This window comes from Trifolium pratense, linkage group LG1, assembly GCF_020283565.1.
Source record: "Trifolium pratense cultivar HEN17-A07 linkage group LG1, ARS_RC_1.1, whole genome shotgun sequence".
Taxonomy (NCBI): Eukaryota; Viridiplantae; Streptophyta; class Magnoliopsida; order Fabales; family Fabaceae; genus Trifolium; species Trifolium pratense.
Window position 1 is genome coordinate 23,867,807 of NC_060059.1, and position 17,766 is coordinate 23,885,572.

General features: G+C 33.4%; 1 protein-coding gene and 1 pseudogene across 1 annotated transcript; both read left to right on the forward strand.

The window, feature by feature from the left end:
• LOC123890710 overlaps positions 1–17,766 on the forward strand; it is a 31,249-nt pseudogene that overhangs the window by 9,039 nt on the left and 4,444 nt on the right.
• On the forward strand, positions 7,969–10,903 carry LOC123910152 (protein FAR1-RELATED SEQUENCE 5-like). The gene is made up of 2 exons (XM_045961212.1): positions 7,969–8,179; positions 8,535–10,903. Exon 2 carries the CDS (start codon positions 8,823–8,825, stop codon positions 10,386–10,388), a length of 1,566 nt encoding a protein of 521 aa, XP_045817168.1. The 5' UTR covers positions 7,969–8,179; positions 8,535–8,822; the 3' UTR covers positions 10,389–10,903.

Below are 17,766 nucleotides of genomic sequence, written 5' to 3' on the forward strand. Positions count from 1 at the left end.
TTTATGGGTGATAAATGCACAATATTCAGTTTTCCATTTTTCCTCTTCATGTATCCACTTCCTCTGCATATTATTAACAATGGTGGTTTCAGAGCTTGATTAACTAAAGAGAAAGTTAACCAAGATTGCCTTTTATGAATTTATCTGGAGAAAATTGACTTTATCAATTGCTGAGTAATGGGTAGGATATCCTTTAAATGGTTCTATAATTTATTATTACTATTATTGTTATTTTTATATTGCTCCATTGCTTCATAGTGTTTGATTTCAAATTTTTCATAAGGGGCCTTTCTTCTCCTCACAAGGAATTGATTTTCATGAGGGCCAATAGCTTTCAAAAGCTCCATCATGTTTGTCTGCCTTCCTTCACTCCACCAACTAGATTAGTTTTGGGCAAAAGTTGGGGAAAAGGAGATATCAAGTTGCACAGAAGACTCGGTAAGCATATTTGCTGAAAACCTTGTAATTCATATTGGGTCATATCTTTTGGATAATATCATGATTAGTCTCTAGTCGATGACCATAAAATTGTTGGCAATACTTTTCCTGTGTTCATTTTGATCAAATCCAATTATTTTGGCATCTACAGCCCCAAGTTTTCAGTATCGATTATTTTGCTAAATTTAGCTTTTCATTCTCTAAAAATGGTCGTGGTTGTCAGAGAGACGTCAAGGAGCAATTGGTAATGAAGACTTAGAGGAGTGTATACTGAGCAGTGAAAATGTTGTGGATGAAAACACCTTAGAGAAGCAGCTAGAAAGTGCCATTTCTAAGGAGAACTACTCTAAAGCAACTGAAATAAGGGATACTCTCAAGTACCTTCAGGAAACAACTTTCTTTGGGGTGATGTCAATCAACAACCGCTTCTATGATCACTCAGGAAGGGTGGTGAGCAATGTAAGCAGTGTGGACCAAAAAGGTGACATGTGCTGTGTCCACCCTGGTGCAAGAGGAGTTTTTGGCTATCATGATGTTGTTGAGAGTTGAAATATCATATAGGTTAACTATGAATTTCCACTAGAAATTAGAACATAAGATATTAAGTATGATGTCAAGGGTGGGGTGTTATGGGATATGTTCATTGCATGGAATACATGAAGAGAAAAGAAGAATATGAAGAGAGCAATTTGTGACAAATGTCTTTAAGAGGATTGATGGCAAGTGGGGATATTGTGTATGTCTACTTGCCATCAATCCACCTGAAGACATTTGTCACAAATTGCCATCTCCATGTATCTTCTTTTCTCTTTGTGTATTCCATGCAACGAACATATCACATATCATTCCTGACATAGACTCAATATCTTATATTTTAATTTCTAGTGGAAATTCATAACTAGCCATATGATATTTCAGCTCTCAACAACATTATGATAGTCAGAAACTCATCTTGCACCAGGGTGTACACAACACACGTCACCTCTTTTGGCCCACACTGTTTGCATTGCTTCAAGGTCACCCTTCCTGAGTGAATCATAGAAGCGGTTGTTGAGTGACCTCACTTTAAAGGATGTGTTTCCGGTGTTGGAGAGTATCCCTTGTTTCAGCTGCTTTAGAATAGTTCTCCTCAGAAATAACACTCTCTAGCTACTTCTCTAGGGTGTTTTCATCCACAACATTTTCACCACTCAACATGCCCTCCTCGGAGTCTTCACCATTAATAATTGCTCCTTGACGTCTCCCTGACAACCATTTTTAGAGAATGAAAAGCTAAATTTTGCAAAATAACCAGTACTGAAAACTTGGGGCCGTAGATGCCAAAATAATTGGATTTGAGCAAAATCAACACAGGGAAAAAAGAAAAGTATTGCCAACAATTTTATGGTCATAAGCTAGAGACCAATCATGATATGTTCTGATATGAATTACAAGGTTTTAAGCAAATATGCTTACCGAGTCTTGCATGTGCAACTTGATATCTGCTTTTTGTACTTTCTACGTTCCTACTAGATTTTGTTCAACTATTTTCAAATTTCACCTATGGAAGACCCATTCTTCGGTGGCGGTTTTGTTTCCTTCAAAAGCCAATATCTGATTAATTACATTATGGTGTTATCTGCTAAAACTGCAAATGCAAAGAGACATTATGGTTACAATTCATGACCATGTATCTTTTTTGTGCTTTTGCATCAACTTTAAACTTCATGTGATATTTGTGCTGTCATACATTCTAGATTCCATAATTTTTTTCATGGGTTGGTGGATTATGTCATGCTAGATTCCATATATTCAATGACCACCTTAGCAATTACTCAAAATAGGTTGTAAGTCATAATGTGATGACGTTCACTCTCTTCGCTGTACTCAATGTTTCATTTAGATCTCATTCACGCCACCTTTCTTTCTTGATTTTAATGTAATACTATCAAGAAAAAAAGGTAGTTCATTCACTCTATACATTTTGGATTAAAATCAAGAAAATATCACAAATATCTAGCCATAAAATCTACTATAGAACCAAAATATGGATTTAGTTACTCGTATTCAAATAATTGTCCATCATGTAATTTATAAACTTTCAGCTAAACACACACACACACACACATATATATATATATATATATATATATATAGGGGCAGTGGCAGAATCCAGGAATTTTAGGTGGTGGGGGCTAGAAAATAGTGTCTATATTTTTTTCGATAACAAACAATCTGCATCATACATCATCAACGTGAAACTCAATATCATTCAATCCAACGACCTGCCATTTTTAAACCTCAAATAGTGTCTAAATTTTTGGTGAGTGATTAGTGGTTAATGGGCCAAGTCATGGGGGCTTAAATAACATATGTTTGCTACTATATTACTATTACTAAAGGAAATTATATTTTTTTGGTGGGGGCTTGAGCCCCCATATCAATGTACTAGCATCCGCCCCTGTATAGGGGAGTTTTCAAGTGAGAGGAGTCTTACAATGTGTTTGGTTTAGGTGAAATAGAGAAGAGAGAAGTTGGTGAGAGAGAAATTGAAGAGAAATGTCTATTTTCTCTTAATTGGTTTGGTGAGAAATAGGAAAGAGAGAATAAATTTATGTGAGCCCAATTACTTTTTATGGTCTCTCCAAGAATGAGAAGAAAAGGAGAAGAGAAGCCAATTTTTACTCAATTCCATTATTACCCTTGCATCTTCTTCCCTTATCTAGTTTGTCGCTGGGTTTTGTTTTTCTTTTAACAGGAGTGCTTTGCTCCATTTCCATTTTCATTACTCTTGCATCTTCTTCCCCTATCCTATATATGCCTTTTTTTGGTGTTGTTTTATTGCATTTCTATAACAAATTCCTTTCGATTCTACCGACAATGATCATGATCAAAATACAATTTCCGATGTTTTTATTTTATTTCTTTGGCCATTTATCTTTTTTTTTTTTACGGTTGATAAAAAAATTAATTTTATATTGGCTGTCTATTTCAAAGATAAATGTAATTTATAAACCAATCAAAACTAATTAATTAATTAATTAATTAATTAAATGATGAATTGAATAAAAAAATTAAATTAATTTTGGTTAAGGTGCTTTTAATTCAATGGCATTTTTGTACTTTCAAAAACAATCAACACTTCTCTCTTCTCAATTTCTCTCATTTTTCTCTTATACTAATCAATACACTAAATCTACTCTAATTCTCACCTCTTTCTCTCTTCTCTTACTCTCTCTCTCACCTATTTCTCTCTTCTCACTTTCTCTTGACAACTAAACATACCATTAATGTGAGAGATGAGAGGGTTGAATCACAACCCTTGGATCAAATCAAATGCCAACAATTTTTTACAGCTGCTCACACACAATTAGTCTCACATCGTGTCTTTCTCTCTCTCGGTTACTCAAAAATGACTTCTCCACTTCTTACCATTGATGCATCATCTGTGTTCTTTCTTCTTAAAAAAAAATCATGACTTTTAAATTGAAAAATGAAACAACTTAAATTGAATGGAAAGATGCATCAACTTCCTCATCTTCTTCCCGTGTTCTGTTTTCAAACACCAACAATCACCACATCTTCAGTTGCGACTTTGTACTGACAAACCCATAAATTGCTTAATAGGAAGTAGCAAATTTTTTTTAAGCTTAATAAGAGGACACAAAGTAGATCATCTAATTTACCAATATCACTTAAAAATTGAAAAACGCATAAATTCCCATCTTTTCCCTTTATGATTGACTCAAACTGCGTAGTACCAAATTTGAAAGAAACAAATTGTTCACCATAAAATTGGTCCAATTTCATAGAATTTCCTTAGAATATTCTAATTATTTTCTATGTACCAATTCTCATTGGGAATAAAAGTGAAATTGTAGAGAGAGTGACGGATTCTCACTTCTCATGCCTATAATCTTCCAACAAAAAGTTAAACTATTTCACAATGAATCTTCTCACTTCTCATGCCTATAATCAACCACTACATCCAGGCATACAAATTATTTAATCTCGTGGCTGACATTTAACCCTCTCACTATCTCATTTTAAAATTCATCTTATTTGAAAGTCTCCCTCAGTGAGGTCTAAGTTAGCAAGGTGCACCTTTTTCCTTTGAACATAAATATCCTTCTTTCACAATTTTAATTAAATTTAAAATGAAGGGTAATTTGATAGTTTTACAAAAAAAACACAAAACCCTTTCATCATTCCTTAAAATTCTCAACCAATTATTTTCCGATCACTATCATCTTCATCTTCTTACCGTGGCCATTGTTGCAATCTAAACAATACTCCATGTTACACTAATTTCTAGCTGCGTCAGCGTGAATCCAACACGTATTCTCAACCAATTATTGAATATAAAACCCATAAGCAACTAAATAAATAAAAAATCAAGAGGAGAACAAAGAAGATGACAAAACAAAGCGATAAAAAAATCTGCAATTACAATTATTCTACAAATAAAGAACAAAGAATATGATAGCTTTGATTGCAATTGCAGAGGAGAACAAATAAGATAAAACAAATCTAGCACAATTGAAGAAGAAAACATAACAAAGAAGATGATAAAACAAATCTTTCATGAGAAATTAGGGAGAGGTTTAGCACAATGATGAAGATGATAGCTTTGATTGCAATTGCAGAGGAGAACAAAGAAGATGATAGGTTCGATTGGGTTGCAGCGGAGGAAGATGAAGAGGAAAACAGAAGACAAAGCGAATCCTGGAATGCGTGTTTTTTTTTTTTTTTTGTAAGGAAGCTAAAAGAAAGAAAAAACAAAACAAAAAGAAAAACTATTCACGAAGAAAGAAGGTTCTCATAGCGTCGTTTCTAAGAAGATCACGAATGCCTTCTGGAGGAGAAGCATGAGTCAAGAAGTCAGCATCTAAGGAGGCTCCAAGTTTAGCGAAGAAATCAGCACATTGATTCCTCTCTCTAAGTGTGTGATAAAGAGAGACATTGGTTTGAGAGATCAGCTCCTTTATATCTTGGATCAACACAGCATGAATATGATACTTAACTTGAGGACCATTGATGAGGTTGATACAGTGTAAAGAGTCAGAGTAGCAAACAAGTTCATCAATACTCATATCTTTGGCCAACAAGAGGCCCTTGAGGACCATGAATGCGTATTTTGATTCTGTTAAGTTTTTTTTTAATTTATTCTTTAATTCATGAAATACAATTGACATAACTACCCTTTTATTTATAACAGACTTGAGTAGTGGTAATTGGTTTTTTTGTCAAAAGTAAAAAGGTACACCTTGCTAACTTAGACCTCACTGGGTCTAAGTTAGCAAATCCCTATATATATATATATATATATATATATATATATATATATATATATATATATATATATATATATATATATATATGAGGAGGGATCCGTTGACTCCAGGAGTAAGTCTCTATTGACTTACTACGCTTAATAACTCGATATCGGCATTATATTTCTTTAATCCAACCGTTGAATTCAAAGATCTCATTGAGTAGATCAACTCCACAAATTTTTATAAAAATTCAAAACCTTTTGATACTTTTTCTGATAACTTCAATTGAACGGTTTTTGTAGAAGTTTGTCGTACGTTCAATTGAAGTACAATTTCCATTTAATTAATTCATCTATATATATATATATATATATATATATATATATATATATATATATATATATATATATATATATATATATATATATATATTTGAGATTCACTCTAGGAACTTTTAAGAAAATTTTTTCAAAAAATATTTATGACTATAATAAATGTGCACATTTATTATACCTATTTTTATTTTTTCGAAAAATATTTTATAATATATATAGAAATGGCTTAATATAATTAAAATAATATAATTAACATGTGTAAAATTTAAATATAATTAGAACCTTACAAAACCATATTATTATTATTAAAAATGAATTTTCTTACATGACTTCTTTGAATAAAAAATATGCGTTATTAAAATAGATTATTTTAATGAAAAAATTATTTAGATGCATGATTTTAAATTGTAAAAAAAGAAACACTTTACGCAACAAGAAAACGTGTTTAATAGAAACTTTATTTGCATTCGATTGCTCAAACAAAGTTAGAAATAATATTTTTTTTTTGCTACTACACAAAATTGGTGAAAAAGACATTCTCAATATTTATTACATTTTATTTTTTCAAAAAATCAAAAAAACTACTCCCTCCGTTTTCGTTTAAGTGTTCAGTCTCGTCAGATTTAGCGTTTTTAATTAACTGTCCATTTTCTATTTTAAGGATACGATTTGTCAATTGTACACTTTGTCAATTATTCTTATCTTTTTCAATAAAACAAATTAATGCTATATATTTGAAAAACTAAAGTTTTTTGTTTTTTTTTGTACATAACATATTAAATTTTTGTTTTTTTTTTTACATAATATATTAAATTTATTGAAAAAAGAAAGTGTGTGAAAAAAAAAAAAGAGGGTATAATAGGAAGATAAGGAGCAAAAATCTACTTTCTTATTTTGTGTTACTATTCATAACCGGACACTTAAACGAAAACGGAGGGAGTATATACAATTGTTATAATAAAAAGGTAAAATACATTTTTTGATATTTACCTTTTTATTTTTTTTCAAACATTACCCTATTTATTTTATTTTTTCGAATAATTAAAAAAATTATATACAATTATTAAATATATTAAAATTTTTAAAAGCAATAATTTTCATAAAATATTATTAAAAAAATATTCTAAACACTTTATGTAGGCCCTTTCTGATATATTTATGATGGGTGTAGCATTCAAATTTTAAAACACGGGAGGGAGGTTCTTTAGATTATAATAGTGGCTAGACTCAATTTAGAAAAATAAAGAATTTAGGGTTTGAAGTTCGGCCCCCTAAATAATGTCAAAATTTTTAGACCACGGGATGGAACTTTTACAAGTATATGAATGAATCCATGTTTATTATAAATTACTTATAAGTTTTAAAATTTCAATATTTGGTCCTTTGATCCTTGACTATGGTGTATAGAAATTAATATACACTTTCAACTTTTTTGCTAGAACACCTTCAAAAATAGGGTAACCAAATGTACATTTAAATATATTATTAAAAAAATATATATTTTAATCTAATTATTATTAAAATACAATAAAATATTTCATAATATATTATTAAATAATTTATATTTTTATAAGTAAAAACTCACCCGTGCAATGCACGGATAATTTATACTAGTTATTATATATATAATAATGCTCAAAATAAGTAATATCATCTGTATTTAATTTTTATTTTGTTTTGAACTATATTAAACTATAATTAATAGAAGGGAAATTCTATGATAGAGTCTCTAAATTGACTATTTTGATAGAGTCACTTGTCTGACCAATCAGAAAGCAGAGATGACTTAATCAATGCCACGTAAGATTATATTATACATCTCACATATCATGCACCCTCATATCTTTTATTATTACAACTAAGTCCCTAATAATTTAAAAGTGACAAAATTATCCCAATCTTTATATTATTTATTAATTTGTATTTTATTCTAAAAATCAAATAAAACACAAATTAAAAACATTCTCAAAAACAGTCTTCACAAAACAGCATCGACGAAGCATGTTCTTCACAATCGCTTATCTCCACTGAAACCTGATTTCCATCGCTTATCACCATCGCTTTTCTTTTGTTCCCAACACGCAGACGAACATTTCCTATTGCTCCCATTCAATCGCTTCATTGGAGGTCAAAATTGCTTGTGTGAGTAAGGTAAATTCGATTGGCTTTGTTATGTTTGGTTCAAATTAGTTGAATAATTTCGAATTAGGGGTGATAAATTTGTTATGTGTGCGTAATAATTTTGAATTGGTTTGTTAAGATTTAATAATTTCGAATTTCAATTGGGGGTGATAAATTTGTTTTCAAATTAGGAATTAGGGTTTATGGTTGAATGTGTTTTCTATAATAGGGTTTCAAATTTAGTAATTTTGATTTTCAATTAATTAAGTTACCTATGATTTTAGTTACTTTTGAATTTTGAAGTTGCAATGAAATTAGGAGGTTTTGTGACGGTTATTGATTTTTTGTTGTCTTAATTCCATGAATTATGTTGATGTTGAGTCAGGTTTAATATGGAAAACTGCGACGATTCTGTTGATGTTGATTCCAATCACGTTCATTCCACTGATGGTGATACATCTCATGTTGAATTGAATGACGATGAGGATGACAGTTATTCGGTATCAAGTGGCGATGATGCTGACGATACATCTCAAAGTTCAGATAATGGCGATGATGCTGGCGATACATCTCAAAGTTCAGATAATGGCGATGATGCTGATAAAAGAGATGATGATAAACCTGTTGAAGTAAATGCAGTTGTAGGTGATGGAGTGGGGTAAGTATAAATTCTATGACTTCTGATGAAATCCGTGCTTTGGAATTTGGTACTGTTGATGAAGCATGTGAATTTTATTATCGGTATGGTAAATCTAAAGGTTTTGCCATTAGGAAAAGTGAAATTAGGAGAAGAGGCCCTGAAGGTAGTAAAAAAATAGTAATGAGGCAGTTTGTATGCAATAAACATGGGTTAAGAGCGAAGAAATACTTGTGCAAGATAGATAGGAAAAGAGAGCACAGACGTTTGACCCGTACTAATTGCGCAGCTAGGCTTCATGTGCACTATAAACCCAAAAAGGATAGGTATGTAGTGTCAATTTTTGAAGAGGGTCATAATCATGAATTAACCCCGTCTAGGTATGTGCACTTACACCCCACTTATCGGCAAATTTCTGAAACAGATAGAGCTCAAATTGATGGTCTTCAGTCACGTGGAATTAGAACATGTCATATAATGGGATACATGGTTGCTCAGAAGGGTGGATATTCTAGTGTTGGGTTTACAAAGAAAGATCTTTACAATTATTTTGATAAAAAAATGCGTGACATTATTAAAGATGGTGATGTTGCCGCTTCTCTAAATTATCTAAATGTAAAAACATCTACTGATCCCATGCTCTATGCTGAATATGCCGTCAACAACAATGATGGACGAATGAAGTCTATTTTTTGGGCTGATGGGAGTAGTAGATCTGACTATTTTTGTTTTGGTGATGTGCTTGCCTTCGACACAACTTACCAAAAGAACAAATACAACTACCCATTGGTTATATTTTCAGGGTGTAACCACCACTCCCAGATAGTTATTTTTGGTGCTGCAATAGTATCGGATGAAACGACAGAGACATATAAGTGGGTGTTGAAATGTTTTTTAGAGTGCATGGAAAAGAAACACCCAAAAGCAGTGGTGACAGATGGAGATGAGGCTATGAGGGAGGCTATAAAACATGTTTTTCCTAATGCGACCCATCAGTTATGTTCTTGGCATTTGAATAAGAATGCAAGTGATAATGTAAAGAATTCAGAATTTTTGGCAGGTTTTAAAAAAGCCATGTACTCAAATATTACAAAGGATGAATTTGAAGAGTTTTGGTCAGAGCTGATTAAAGAAAATAAACTTGAACGAAATCCTTGGGTTGCCAAAACGTATGCGAACAAGTCAATGTGGGCAACTGCATATCTACGTGATAAGTTTTTTGGATGTTTTAGAACAACGTCTCAATGTGAAGCTGTTAATGCAATAATCAAGAGTTATACCAGGAAGAAATGCTCCATTTTTGAATTTATACACAATTTTGAGCAGGCTCTGAGGGACTACAGAAACAATGAAGTGGTTGCTGATTTTAAATCAAAGTGTACAGAACCTGTGTTGACAACTCACCTGCATTTGATTGAGAGTGATGCCGCTAAAGTTTATACGGCAGAGATTTTCATTGAAGTTAAAGATCAAATTATGAAGGTTGGTGCATTGATTGTTAAGGATAAACATGAAGTTGGGGATACGAAGATTTATACATTGAAAAAGTATTGTCAGGATAATTATGAAAGAGAAGTTGTTTATGATGGTTCAACATTTTAATGTTCGTGTAGGTTATTTGATTTTCGTGGCCTTCCCTGTTCTCATATTTTTTATGTCATGAAGGAAGAAAATATTGACCACATTCCTAGAAGTTTGGTATTGTCGCGTTGGACGAAGGATGCCAAAATTGAATATTTGAACATGGATTGTAATGATACAGTTGATTCGAATATGATTGAGCTTGCTCGTTTTGGTGCATATTGTTCTGTTTTGACCCGTTTTTGCAATAAAGCTTCTAAAAAGAGTGGTGTTTATCAAGAAATAATGGATGACATCATGAATTTAGAAAAAAAGTATTGCAGTAATGATGATCCTACTGGGACACAAAAGTCAGCCGTAGGTGATTCAATTGCGGTGAAGGGTAAAGGTGCTTATTTTCATTGCCAATTTGTATACGTTGTTTTATTCAAAGCAGTTTATTGCTTATTTTCATTGCCAATTTGTATTATGTCAAAAGATCAAAACTGAGGTGATTTTATATTCCAAACAGAGTTGATAGTGTGTCTGTGTTTCTATGATGATTTTGTTCGAATTTATATGAAATGTTTCTTCAAAATTCATAAGCAAACAATTTGTGTGGAATCTGGTTTGCAACAATTATTATTCTGTCAAAAGATAATGGATAAATATTAAACATTATTCTTTTTCTTAAAATTTAGACAAGTGTGCATTCGTTGAATTTCGCAAGTAAAATTGGTCTTACCATATAGCAGTGTTGTTAATTTTTTACTTATTACTCCACAACTTCACTGACAACAACGAACCAAAAGATTATGACTCCACCGCTTCAACCCCTAGAGTGGAGCGTAAACAATTAGGTAAAAGAATACCAGCAACTGAAAGAAACCTCCTACATCCACCACCGAAAAGGTGCACTAAAAACCTGAAGCTAAGAGAAAATCAACACTTAAGGAAATGCTTACAGGGTTAACACCCTTAACGCAACACAACCTGAAGCTAAGAGAAAAAGCACCGCTAGAGCTGTAACTCATTATGTTAACTAAGCTTCCATTATTGTTCAAAGCATATTAAGATTGTGGTCTATCAAACACCAAGCTCCCCTTATCATCCATTTCCACAGTTTAAAATACAACGGAATTATAATCAACTTCAATTTTGAATACAAACCTAATCCCCAAATTGTTCCTTTTTGGGTAACAATTCAAATCAACTTCAATTTTAAAATACAAGCCAAATACCCAACTTCAACTTAAAATACAAACCCAAAAACCAATTCAATAATTTCTGTGTAATAACTAAAATCAATTTCATTTTGGGAAAATATACGTATTACCTGTGAAAGGAGACGACGACATTGAAGAAGAAGAAGAAGAAGAAGAAGAAGAAGAAGAAGAAGAAGAAGAAGAAGAGATGGAGGAAGAAGGACGGACGTCGGTGGACGGTGGACGAAGAAGGACGGAGGACGACGGAACTCGCCGGAGAAGTTCTGATCCTTTCGAACTGTGGAAATTATTTCGTCAAATATAAATTGTTTTTAATTTTGTAAATTATTGTTTCTCAAATATAAGTTGTTTTTAATTTTGTCAAATATAAATTGTTTTTATTTTGTAAATTATTGTTTTTGACTATTGTAAATTATTGTTAATTATAAACTTAATAGGGGACTTATATGCAATAATAAGAAGTTTTATATAAAAAAGGCTTACCATGGACTTGCCACACTATATTTGCTTATGTGGCATTAGCTCATTTTCTATTGGTCAATTCAAGTGATTCTATCAAAATAGTCAATTTAGAGACTCTATCATAGAATCTCCCTTAATAGAATCATAGACCACTGTATACATTAAATGTTGGAGTTTATCTCTAAAATTTTGACTATCAAATTAGACTATTTTAGACTTTTGTTGCAACATGTTTTTAAATTTTTTTAGTCTTTTAATATTAAAGATAGTTTACCGTAAATTTGTTTAAATCCATACCCTACTTTGTATATAGTTAATGAACAAGACTAAGCATCTATGAAACACGTACTTGTAAGACATTCATATAACACGTGTCGGACAAGTGTTTTTATAAAGATTTGTTTTTTTTTTTTTTTTTTTGTTTTTACTCTCCTTTTACACATACATTTTGATTATCAATTTAGATCTTTCATAAATATGTAGCGGTGTCGGTGTTCTATATTTTTTATATTAGCAGTGTCGACGTGTACGTATCCATGTGTCGTGTCAGGTGTCCATATCAGAGTCTTGCTTCATAGCTACCCATATATCAATTTTGTTAATAATTTTATTCTTCAAAGTTGTTATATAGCATGCATTCTAATATAATAATAAAATTTTGCAGCAGAAATACACCATGTCTCTGATTATGCTCAATATGCCGGTCTTCTTGTTCGTTATGGGGTAAAGAAGTTAGAGGAAGCTGATGGAACTTGGAAGGATACATGTACCTGATTGGTTTTGCAAAGTCTTACACAAAGTTGAAAGGAAAAAGAACAAACTCATTTTAAATCGAGATCGTTTGCAACTAAAAGTTTATGAAACTGATCAAAAAACTGAAAAGGTCAGTGATGATGTGTTTGCATGGCTAAAAGAAGCATACATACTCTTACAAGAGATGGAGAATCTGAAAACACAACCAGAAGTATCATCATGGAATGAATTTAACAAATTGCAGGAAAGAATAAAGGCACTCAATGGGAAATGTAAATTTGACCCATTTTCAACTCCAATTCTAAATTTAAAGCGCTTCTCTTCTGAAAATAATTTTATGTGTTTTAAGTCTACAGAGAAGGCTTCTGATGAACTTTTAGAGGCACTACAAGATGATAAGTGTTCGATAATTGGATTGTACGGTCAGTGGCGGTACTCGGACCCTGGACTAGGGGGTGCATTTTTAATCGATATTTTAATAATTATAATATAAATATCTATAGATGCACATTCATATATAATATATTCAAAAATTACATTGTACTCAAAAAATTACATATATATGTTTTACAACTGCTGCTACGCGGATTCAAATTTTAAAATCGTTGAATAACCAACTTATTATCAACATTGTTGAGCACGTCTCTTTCAACATAGATCACGAGACAATGGTTCAACCATTCATCCCCGAAGAACTTTTTTTTTGTCAAAAAAAAAAGTACCAAGAAATTGTTATAGAGATCTTTAAATTATTATAAGTTAACTTATTTTTTAAATTATTATATTGCTAGTTAACTTGTCCCAAAGAAGAGAACAAGACCTACATAATGTTAAATAGAAACAGTAAACATAGAAAGCTCGAGATAAACTTAGAAAAAGAGAAAAAAGCATGAGACATTCAAGCAGAAACAACATGTAAAAAAAACGAGAAGGACAAACTTAAAATATAGAAAGAAGAAAATAAAAACGAGAATGACAAAATATATGATAAGCAAAATAAATGGAGAAATAAAAGATAACACAAATAAATTAAAAGATTTGGTTCTATATATTATTATTGGCAAGTGTCAATCAGATGACATAAATATCTAATTGGTCAAGTGAAATGGGTTGAAACTTTAAGCTTTGGTGCAAACCAAACTTTCCAGGGGATTCAAAGTAGATATAATATACAATTTAGGTGCAAATAGCAAAAATCCAGGGTGTGCAGCTGCACACCCTCACCCTCAAAGGGAACCGCCCCTGTGTACGGTAGACAGGGTTCTGGTAAAACAGCATTGGTGAAAGCAATGGGTAAGAAAGTCGAGCATTTAAAGATGTTTTATGAGGTTTTGTTTCTCAATATGACCCAAAACCCAAATATCACAACATTGCAAGATGAAATTGCTGACTTGTTGAATATCAGATTTGATAGAAACAGTGAAGCCAAGAGAGCAAGAAGAATAGTCTCCACAATAGAAAATATGAACCGTCCAATACTTGTGATCTTTGATGATGTTCGGGCAAAATTTGACCTAGGACATGTTGGCATTCCTTGTAACAGTAATCAGTGCAAGGTCCTTTTGACCACACGTTGCAAACAAGATTGTGACTTAATGCACTATCAAAGGAAGATTCAACTTGATTCCTTATCAACAGAGGAAGCTTGTACTTTGTTCAAAGTATATTCAGCCATTCATCATGAAAAGAACTATGAATTATTGAATGTAACACGTGAAGTTGCTATTGAATGTTGTTGTGAATTCGATTAACTCACACCAATAACCTTTGATGTGTGGAGCAAAATAGAATTAAGCAACCAAATAAGCAAGAACGACGGTAATATCAAACAACATAGTAAACAATGGAAACAATAAAGAACATAGATAATTTGTTTACCCAGTTCGGTTATAACAACCTACTCTGCGGGAGAGCGCCACTCTCCGTTCCACTATCAATAGAAAACTTAATTACAAAAGATTCTCCACAAGAGTTACAAGAATTAGACTTCAATCCTAATTCTACCCTTTGCCCGAATCTCTCCCCGTGACCAAGAGATTCTATGAAAAGTGTTTCCCAAGGTGTTAGAATGTTTCCCCAACCCTAGAGTCTTCCAAAGAACTTGTTCTTATAACCCTAGTTTGTTTGTTGGCCTCAGAAACCCTAAAAACCTCATAAAAATACAGAAAACGCAAAACAGTGTATTTATAAACCTGCGCCCGCGCCCCGCGCAGGTAGGGCTGCGCCCAGCGCAGCTAGCAGAGGCAAAACTCCATGTTCCAATCTTGCCTGTGCCCCGCTCAGGCAGCAGGAACCAAACCTTATTTTTTCTGCTTCTTCCAAATCAAAGGCAAATTCCAACAATTTCCACCTTGCCTTTTAATTGATGGTGATGTCAACTTCCCACCAACCATCATGCTGCTCTCTCCAAGATCACACCACACCCTCTTCGAACCTCGGAGTGAACCGCTTCGTACTCTCGAAGAAAACACTTGCCTCCAATTGTCCTTGGAATTTTAGGACAACCCTACAAGCTCCGTACCCTCTTCAGCCCCCGAATTGTTCATGTCCGTCCTCCTGAAGAATTGCTTGCCTCTCAACTTAACTTTGGAATTTTAAGTAAGTTCCACAAGCTGCAACATCAGACTCTCCTTGTATCCAACTACCTCCAGCAGTCCTACAAGTTCCCAAGTCTGATCACCGTTGCTTCCAATTGCCTCCCTGAAGTTCTTCAACATGTTTTGCACTTCTTCAGCCATAATCGGAACATAATCCACAAGGTCTCCATAGCTAAACTCCTTTGGTGCAACACTACGACTCTCCTCCCTATCTCCTAGATAGCCAAGAGCTAATGTTGATTTTCTTTTTCTAGTCCCACTAGTAAAAGACTCCACCTCAAACCGAGTTCATCCACCAAAGTCTTTAAACGAGTACTTCCACTATGTCTGATCAGTGCATTTTTAATGCACTTTTATTCATCATGTGCTATGGCAATTTTATAACTTCTCCTAGTATTTTAGTGTTTTTATCATGTTTTCTATTTAAAGTCTAGTTTTGCTATTTATTTTCGTAATAAACAGTAATTTGACACCTTCTCATTCCGCAGACCATATCTGGAGCTAGGAATATCGGATCGAGGCGTGCAAAAATGCGTTGGAAAGCTAAGATAGAGAGCTACAACTTTCATGTTGAAGTCAAACGCCAATTCAGAGCGCAAGGGAGTCATATTTACTCGTCAAGTTTCAGACTTACAAAGATTTAATTATTTCCAGCATAACTTATGTTTTTCGGCCCAATTGTTTTGTGGCCCGTTTTACTTGATGTATAAAAACTGAAATATGACCTAGGTCAACGAATTCTGTCACTTTCGAACTCAAAACCCTAAGCCAGCCGCCATGCTAATGGAGAACTAATCTCTCTTTCAATTCGTTGGTGTAAGGAACTCGATTAAGATTCTTGAGGTCTGATTCTAATAGCAATTTCGTTCTCTATTTATGCTTTCTATTATCAATTTCGTTTCTTGTCCACTGTATGAATTTCGATTAAGATGATTGCTTAATTATTATATTCGAATTTATACAGCAGATTTATTCGTTTTAATCCATCGCTTGTTTAGATTAATCCGAATAGAAATTGATATAGTTTCGCGCTTCGCAATAGGTTGATCGAATATGTCATGATATTGACCGTGTTCTGTGACGCTTGTTCACTTTATATGGTTGGTTGAACGCATGAGATGCTTAATCGAATGAATTCGTTTGTAAAACTGATTGTCGCTTGTATAATTAGTTTTATAAATCAACCAGAGCATAAACAGTTGAATGAATAATCTTATGAACCCATGATAGAATTAAGATCGAGTTACCTGAGACCAATGAATTGATCGTGTTAAATCATTTGAATTTCATATTCTTTATTCCCTGTTTGCAAAACAAACACCCCATATTTTATAATTTTCAAATCGCTTCTAATATTGTTAAACTGATTGTGAGTCTTTGGGAAACGACCAAGGTTAACTACCTTGTACTACTTTTAATTTAAACTTATTTTGATCAATGTCTTCCACCTTGTAACTGAGTATTCTTAGCACCGCCTCTCCAGGCTGATGTTGAGTATTATTCCACCGCCTCTCCAGGCCGATGTTGAGTATTATTACCACCGCCTCTCCAGGCTGATGTTGAGTATTATTCCACCGCCTCTCCAGGCCGATGTTGAGTATTATTACCACCTCCTCTCCAGGCTGATGTTGAGTATTATTCCACCGCCTCTCCAGGCCGATGTTGAGTATTATTCCACCGCTTCTCCAGGCCGATGTTCTTCTATGGTTCCCGACTTGTAACTATGAGTGCTCCCGCACTCTCATAGCCTTCCTCACACTTCTGTTGAAACAATACTGCCATCATCTTCACCTTCCACAAACCAAAGTCGTTACTCCCGGTGAATTTCTCAATTTCCCACTTAGAACCCATGGTACTTAATTCGTTTGATCCTTTGCCCCACGGTGGGCGCCAATTGTCGTGAATTCGATTAAATCACACCAATAACCTTTAGTGTGTGGAGCAAATACGATTAAGCAACCAAATAAGCAAGAACGGTGGTAATATCAAACAACAAAGTAAACGACGGAAACAATAAAGAACACAGATAATTTGTTTACCCAGTTCGGTTATAACAACCTACTCTGGGGGAGAGAGAGCCACTCTCCGTTCCACTATCAATAGAAAACTTGATTACAAAAGATTCTCCACAAGAGTTACAAGAATTAGCCTTCAATCCTAATTCTACCCTTTGCCCGAATCTTTCCCCGTGACCAAGAGATTCTATGAAAAGTGTTTCCCAAGGTGTTAGAATGTTTCCCCAATGCTAGAGTCTTCCCAAGAACTTTTTCTTATAACCCTAGTTTGTTTGTTGGCTTCAGAAACCCTAAAAACTCCATAAAACTACAGAAAACGCAAAACAATGTATTTATAAATCCGCGCCCGCGCCCCGCGCAGGTAGGG